Raw genomic sequence first — 8,814 nt, forward strand, 5'->3', positions numbered from 1 at the left:
CCCAGGTTTGATTCCCAGCATCCCATATGATCCCCAGAGCACCACCAGGAGTAATTCCTGAGTGCATGAGCCAAAAGTAATCCCTGTGCATTGCCGGGTGTGACCCAAAAAGCAAAAAAAAAGAACAAAAAAAAATGTAAGATGATCACCCAATAATATTATTTTTTCACTAGCTGTAGCATAAATCCTAATGGCAGTTTAGTGCTTTTAGTCCCCTACTTTCTGTTTTCCTAACACTTTTCTCAACGCCTCTTTCACATCCTTATTCCGGAGCCCATAGATCATGGGGTTCAGCATAGGGATGACGGTGGTGTAAAACACAGCCACCATTTTCCCCTGCTCCACAGACTCCTCAGTGGGGCGTCTCAGGTGCATGCAAAAGAGGGTCCCGTAGAAGATAGTGACCACGGTCAGGTGGGAGCCACAGGTGGAGAAAGCCTTTTTCCTCCCCTCTGCAGAACGGCTCTTGAGAATTGCCACCAGGATGAACATATAGGAGGTGAGAATGATGAGGAGGGACTGGACGTTGCTGTAGCCGGCCACGATGTACATGGACAGCTCTTTGCTGTAGGTGTCGGAGCAGGCCAGTTTGATGAGAGGGGGGTCCGCACAGTAGAAGTGGTTAATCTCGTTGGCACCGCAGAAAGAGAGGTTGTAGGTCCTCAAGGTCTCCATGACACTAAGGAGGAAGCCGTAAACATAGGGGATAATGACCAGGCGGACACAGACACTCTTGGACATCTTACTGCTGTAGAGCAGGGGATTGCAGATGGCCATGTAGCGGTCATAGGCCATGACGGCCAGCATGCAGTGCTCAGTGAGCACCACGGCGATGACGATGTAACACTGCACCAAACAACCTGCGTAGGAGATGGTCTTCTTCTCCGACAAGAAGTTTTCCAGCATTTTGGGAGTGACATTGGTGGAGAAGCAGAGATCAAGCACAGACAAACTCGCGAGGAAGAAGTACATGGGCGTGTGAAGGCGGGAATCGATCTTGATTAAAATGATCATGCCCAGGTTTCCTATCACAGTAATGATGTAGACCACCAGGAACAGCGCAAAGAAAACCACTCGCAATTCTGGACGACTCGTGAGGCCTAAGAGGATGAATTCTGTCACCTCAGTGTAGTTTCTTCTGAACATTTCTCTGTCTCATTTGTGGGCCATTGATTCAAACATCTAAGGCAAAAGAAGAAACGTTGAACTCGTTGAAACCTTGGTTAAGTTGTACTGTGTTAGATATCACATAAAATATAATTTTTTTAAATAGCCCAAAGGCTTTTATTGTGTTAATTTAGAAGCAGCTTCATAATTACTTAATAAATCGATGGAGCATAAGAGCAATCTCAAAGATTTTCAACCCATTTTTCAGTGTTAACCATTACCTAATGAAACCTCATTTCAATAAAGGTTTTTCATTAAATTATATTGATCAGTCACTGATCAGTCACTGTCATCCCGTTGCTCATCGATTTGTTCGAGCGGGCACCAGTAACGTCTCTCATTGAGAGACTTATTGTTATATTGATAATAATTAAAAATAACTTCACAATGCCATTGAGTTGAGATTAGAGACCAATTACAAATGAAAGAATCCCTAATATTTGGGAGGTTAAAAATTTTTCATAGTATCTCTGTAGTGGGACTCCACGCCCGACTGTTTTCACTTGGGGAGCCCCAGAGGAAGGCAGGTGGGAACGCTTCCCGCCCCAAGGGACCCAACCCTGGCAGCCGACCTCCACTGCCCAACTGCCGCCATGCTCCAGGCCCCTTTCCAGACCACACTGCGTGACACATTATAAGACACTTCCTATCCATTTTCCATAATTACCACAGCATATTTGATGGAGTTCAGATAGTAGGCAACAAATCATAGATAGTAATCTATATCACTGCCACTGTCATCTTGTTGCTCATCGATTCACTCAAGCGGGCACCAGTAGTATCTCCATTGTGAGATTTGTTGCTGTTTTTGGCATATCGAATACACCATCGGTAGCTTGCCAGGCTCTGCCATGTTGGCAGGATACTCTCGGTAGCTTGTCAGGCTCTCTGAGAGGGACAGAGGAATCAAACATGGGTCGGCCGTGTATAAAGCGAACGCCCTACCATGGTGCTGTCACTCCAGCCCAATCTATCTATCTATCTATCTATCTATCTATCTATCTATCTATCTATCTATCTATCTATCTATCTATCCACAGATACATACATACCTCTCAGAGAGCCCGGCAAGCTACCGAGAGTATCCCACCTGCACGGCAGAGTCTGGAAGGCTACCCATGGTGTATTCGATATGCCAAAAATAGTAATGATAGGTCTCATTTCCCTGACCCTGAAAGAGACTCCAATCATTGGTAAGATGAGTAAGGAGAGGCTGCTAAAAATCTCAGGACTGGGAGGAATAGAGACATTACAGGTGCCCGCTCAAATAAATCGATGAACAACAGGATGACAGTGACAATGATCCAGTGATCTCTATAACAGTTCATATAAATTCAGATTTAGACAGAATATCAAAGCAAACTTTCAAGGTAACATAAGCATGCTTCTTCACCCTGATTCTCAAAAACCTGAATGCCAAGGAAAAAAAAGAACTTTCAGACACCCATCTTTTATTTTGCAGTTTGCTGATCTGCTGATACCTTAACAAGAAGTCTGATACATTATCTAGAACCTCTAAATGTATTTCTACTTACTTAATGTATTTCATATTCATAGAACATAGTTGTAAACGTTCTATTTCCATACCACAACTTAGTCAATGTATCAACTAGTTTGAAAGAGTGCATTTATGTTTCTTCAATAATACTCTGATTTTATATTACTTGTCATTTGTCTTTAGATATTAGTATATTTTTATTGTGGCCTTATTAAGTTTTTTACAATTTTAATACTGCATATGCTAAACAAAGCCACCTTTTTTGTACCTGAAGTTTGCATTCTAATTAATATTGTTATATGAAACACTTTTATACCAGAATCATATCTATTCCCTTATTAGAATATTCTGATATTAGACACTAAGGATTCAAATACTTCTTAAACACTTGAAGGCAATAAATATATAACAATTTTAGAATCTCAGTCTATATTATTGACTCCTTATAAATCTATGCAATAGATTCAGTGATCATATCTGATTCAATGTTCATACCATACAAATTCAGGTTTACTAAATATCTAGACATGTGGATGAATAGTTAGAATGATAGTAATTGATACAAAAACATAAATTATGTAAACTATAAAGAGAAAAGGAAAAAGATTTTATTGTGTCAGCTGTCTATTTATTTGGTAAATATCTATTGATTGTTTCTTTTAAATCAAAATCTCAACAGAAAGTAAAAATATTTTCAAATAAAAATGAGCACAGCACACGAGAATTAAGTCCTCATAAGTATATATAAAGAAAAAGGATAATAACATCTCCCTTTTTAATTGTCTGAAATAAAAGAAGCTGTGTGCAAATATAACTTTAAATGCAAACGACAATAGTCAGAATGACCAATTTATCAGCAGATGATAATGTGAAAAACCATTTTTTCAATTCTTTCCAAAGAAAGAATAAGATTCTATGATTCTTTCCAAAGACAGAATCAGTTAAATGTATATATATGATTTAATCTAAAATATTTATATTTTAAAAAGAAAAGGGACTAGTTAAAGGGGCTAATAACAAATACATGTCCTTAAGCTAACTTCCTAAGAATTTTCCAAATTTCTCAATAAAAGTCAAGATACACACTGAATCTTCAAAGTCTTATAACATCTCAATCCTCAGTTCTTATCTTTAATCAATCAAACAGGATGCTTTGTCTCCCATGTTATTCCAAATCTCCTCTAACACTAATCTTCTAAAGGTTCTCGTTTTCTGATCTCATTGCTAACCTCTGTCTACCCCTGGACATCTTTTGTCTGTGCCCTCTGAAATTCAGATTCAACTCTGCCTTCAAAAAAACAAGTTATTTTCCTAACATGTTCGGCAACTCTTTAATTGCTTTTCCAGAATTACATCAGTTGGTTTTCAATCTCCATTTTCCTTTATTATTCCAGAGTAACCCTTAAAATAAATATTCAGCACTCACCACTATCTAGAAATTTCTAAATGAAAGACGAAGCACATATTGTTAGAAAGAAAATGTGAATTAGCAAAATGGTTTACTTCAAAGCTAATATGTAAACTTTAATTTTATTTTTTCAAAGTACTTTGAAAAGTGGTTTTTAAAAGAACATGTGTAAGGGTAGCAGAAAGGATATGGCACAAACAAATGTCTCACAAAAGAAATATAAAATGTTGGGGCTGTAGTGATAGCACAGCAGGTAGGGCGTTTGCCTTGCATGCGGCCGACCCGAGTTGATTCCCAGCATCCCATATGGTCCCCTGAGCACAGCCAGGGTAATTTCTGAGTGCAGAGCCAGGAGTGACCCCTGTGCATCGCAGGGTGTGACCCCGAAAAAAGAAGCAAAAAGAAAAGAAATATAAGATGTTTATGTGTAAAATCATCTTGTTCTGTTGAAAAAGTTAAACTAGATTTTCTATCCAGGGGAAGACTAAAATTATAAAGTTACAAATATCCCAGGATGATCTAGTCAATTATATTTTAATAAAAATCCTAATAAGAATTTTGTAGATAAGATCATCTGAATATTTTATCAAAAAATAAAGGTTGGTAAGGAATTAATACATTTCATAATAGCAAGCAGGAAGTTTCTCACCAGATATCAAATTTTACTATAAAATTGGATTTACTAAAACAGTGATATTCACATAAAATTGGGAAAAAATAACCAATATAACAGAATAGAAATTAAGATAAGGATCTAGACACATGAAAAAATATATATGATAAATATAGCTTTATATAAAAGATTTCACAAGGTAAATGAGTAATTTCAAAAATTACTGTTGGCATAATTCATCACTTAAATAGGCAAATAATTTAACTGCATCTTTACTGAAATATTTTATGTTTGGTGTCTGATATACAAGGCTGACCCAGATTCAGTTTCTGGTATAATATGACCAGATATGGGCCAGATATGGGCCAAACATCCTTCTTGAAAATTAAAACTGATAGTCTAATTTTGACTTTTATTTTACATACTGCATAGTTAATATAAATTATATATATTTTACTACATTTATAAAAGTTAAATATATCATGTAAAATAAAATTGTGTTTATACATTTCTAACTTTTAGTTACAAAGGTTAATATAACAGAAACTTGCATAAGATAAATTTTACATATAAATATTCTTTCCATTGGCAATTCTGATATTGTCAAATGATCAAATGTCATTATCAGAGAACTTGTCATAAGTTATATGAAAGTCCTCATCCCCTCCATGAAAATTCAAGGTTACTTGTAACACTATTTTTCAGCTGCTCTAAGAAAGTGAAAATAATAGCACTGCTTAATGTGTTACCTGTGGGATAACAATAACAGCAATGTTTGTGGTATTTTTTTATGTTACATGTATATATGTGTGTATATATATATACATATATATATATACATTAAGGTACTTCACAAGCATTATTTATCCCAACAACAATCTTATGAAATAGTCTTAGTCTATTTCACAGTCAAGAAACACAAGTGGTTATTCGGGTCTCCTGAATTCAAAATTTATTCTTTATTTACCACGTATCATAGGATCTTTCAATAGTTGTACTTTTGAATGTGAAATTTTATAATCTAAAAGGCACCTTGAATCACTTTGTAAACTCCTGTGTACAAATTTGTTTCTTTATGTTTACCAATTTATAGCAAGTAATTGTTGGTTATCTCTCCGTTTGCAGACATGGTACTGAATAAGAGAACAACTAAGATATCAGATAAGGGGCTGGAGTGATAGCACAGCGGGTAGGGTATTTGCCTTGCACGCAGTTGACCCAGGTTCGCTTCCCAGCATCCCATATGGTCCTCTGAGCACTGCCAGGGGTGATTCCTGAGTGCAGAGTCAGGAGTTACCCCCGTGCATCTCCAGGTGTCACCCAAAAAGCAAAAAACTAACAAAAAGATATCAGACAAGAAATATTATCTCAGAAAAATTAATCCTTGATTGCAGCTCAGACCAGAAAATACCAGGGAGGAGTCACAGAGGAGTGAACCCTTTCCTACAACATGCAACATCTCTATCACTTTCAGTTAAATAGACTTGAAGAAAAAAAGAAAAGTGTTGAAAAATGTTAAAATTCAATTTGTTTAAAATCATAGCTCTTTAATATATTCCAATATTGTTCTATGGACTACCAAAAGAAGCATATATGAATGATATATGATCTTAAACTAGGGCTTTATTTTAGGTGCAGGTAATAGGAACAAAGAAGTGGCAGAGCAGGGGAAAAAAAAAGATGCAATTGGTGGAGGAATTAGTCTGATCACATCAAAGTAGGAAGAAACTTAGACAAGAGTCTAATCAAGCACCTGGGTATTGTCACCAGGGCACTGAATTTAATTCTACCAATCAAAAACTTCCCTGGTACTCAATCTTGGTAATGAACTTTGTCTCCAGTGAATTTTACAACTTTTCACATGCGTTATTGATCATTAAATACAAGATGCTTTTGTGTAAAATGGTATTACAAACACTATATTAATAAAGAATTGTGGATCTCTGTCAGAGGCAAGTATAATAAACAAAGATTTCATGAGCACTTAGACGGCTAGACGATTCGGTCAGCTTTCATGATGAGTCCACATGTACAAACTGGCAAAGAAGGGTGAAAATTATTCCCTTTATCATTTATTGGTGCAAAATCCATATCTAATTTTGTTGGTTATTATCAGAGACACATAATTCAGTTTCTTAGTTGAAAACAAAGCAAAAGAAGAATAAAATTCCCTCCAAAAAAATTTTCCTTGCAACAAAAGTATGGCATGTAAAAGCCAAGTCCTAGACAGAAATACGATACTGGAAAATAATTTAGAATTTTATCACTAAGAGACATGGTACTAAATGAGAGAACTAAGAAATCAGACAAGGGACTGGAGCTATAGCACAGTGGGCAGGGACAGGGTGTTTGCCTTGCACTCGGCCGACCTGGGTTCGATTCCTCCATCCCTCTTGGAGAGACTGGCAAGCTACCAAGACTATCCCGCCTGCACGGCAGAGCCTGGCAAGCTCCCCGTGCGTATTCAATATGCCAAAAACAGTAACAAGTCTCACAACGGACACATTCCTGGTGCCCGCTCAAGCAAATCGATGAACAACAGGACGACAGTGTTACGACAGTGCTTTCCTTGGTCACTAAGAGAACCAAAAGGAGTTTAGACATATTAGCAATCTATATGCTTAAGTTCAATATACTGAACTGACTTTTTCTTAGGTTTTGTGGTCAAAGGCAAATTATCTATGAACATATATTTTACTTCTAAAAGATCAAGAGCATTCTGAACCATTAACATAATAAATATATATAAATTGTTTCCAATTCCTAAATTTTGTTTTCCATATATAGAGTAATGATAGCAAACACAAAAATATTGAAAAAAAGAAAACACAAAATATAATATTTTTTGAAACTAATTATAGTGAAATCTCTGTGCAATCGTCTATGTTATTCTACCATGATGATTAAGAAACACTGAGAGTATAAAAGAGAAATTACTGAATAACTATATATTTCTCTTCATGGAAAATTTGTGCACAATTCCTCTAAAGCTCCCTATTTCATTATCACATCATCTTTCATAAAAAGATTAAGGTAGTAGAGAACTACTTCCTTAATATTGTAAACTAACACGAAAACTCACTTTTCCTACCTCTGAAATAAGTGTCTTCTTAATGACCCCAAAGGCCAAATTCTAGCCATTGCTGAAGGATTTATATCCAAGTTATTGACATCAGCTTTAATCACAGGCAAATCCCCAAACGTTTCAAAAACCAATTAAAAGTGTAATCTCAGTGGAAAATAGTCTCATAGAGAGACGAATTAATTAGTATTAGTATACTGTCTCAAATCAAGCTCTACTTTTAATTATTTCATACCTCATTGCATTAGAAACTAATAACTATCCTAAGAATAGAGGGGCAATACTTCAGACATTTGCTTTCCATATTGCCTTATTTTATCCTCTCCATCACTTTTACCAATACCTGAAAAAATAATTTAACCATGTTGCTTAGTATCTTGTTATCAAACCCCCTCCACTTTTATTTTTTATTTTTTTATTTTTTTATTAATTCACCGTGAGATACAGTAACAAAAATTTCATGTTTGAACTTTGATCATACAGTCATCCAACATTCATCCCTTCACCAGTGCACATTTTCCATCACCAAAATCCCCCTCCACTTTTTAAATGTAACATAGAGATTTTTCTCTCATGTCTTGGCTAAATCTCTGTAATGTAACATATTGTTCATTAATCAACAAAATCATGCATTGTAATCTATGGTAGCAGTTCTGTTTCTGAATAGCTTCATAAGGGATTCAGAAAACAAATTAGTATATAACTCAATAAGAAAAGACTCCAAGAGTAAATGTGGTTAGAAAGATTGCACTCTTCTGGGAATATAAAATAACAAAATAGGAGACTAACACCCAAGAATAGGAGAAATAAGTTCCAGGAGCTTGGCTCCGTGGCTTGGAAGCTGGCCTCACATGCTGGGGGGAAAGGCAGCTCAGATAGAGAAGGGAACACCAAGTAAAATGTGGTTGGAGATCCCACACGGGAAGGGACATGCGTGCTGAAAGTAGACTATAGATTGAACACGATGGCCACTCAATATTCCTATTGCAAACCACAACACCCAAAAGGAGAGAGAGAACAAAAGGGAATACCCTGCCATAGAGATA

The 8,814-nt window shown here is 36.2% G+C and overlaps 1 protein-coding gene across 1 annotated transcript; it reads right to left on the bottom strand.

Annotated features, from left to right (window-relative positions):
• Positions 1-207: 207 nt before the first annotated feature.
• On the bottom strand, positions 208-1,146 carry LOC101537878 (olfactory receptor 1030-like). The gene has a single exon (XM_004620426.2). The coding sequence runs from the start codon at positions 1,144-1,146 to the stop codon at positions 208-210; it is 939 nt and encodes a 312-aa protein (XP_004620483.2).
• Between the last annotated feature and the right edge of the window lie 7,668 nt (positions 1,147-8,814).

Source organism: Sorex araneus, chromosome 6, assembly GCF_027595985.1.
Source record: "Sorex araneus isolate mSorAra2 chromosome 6, mSorAra2.pri, whole genome shotgun sequence".
NCBI lineage: Eukaryota > Metazoa > Chordata > Mammalia > Eulipotyphla > Soricidae > Sorex > Sorex araneus.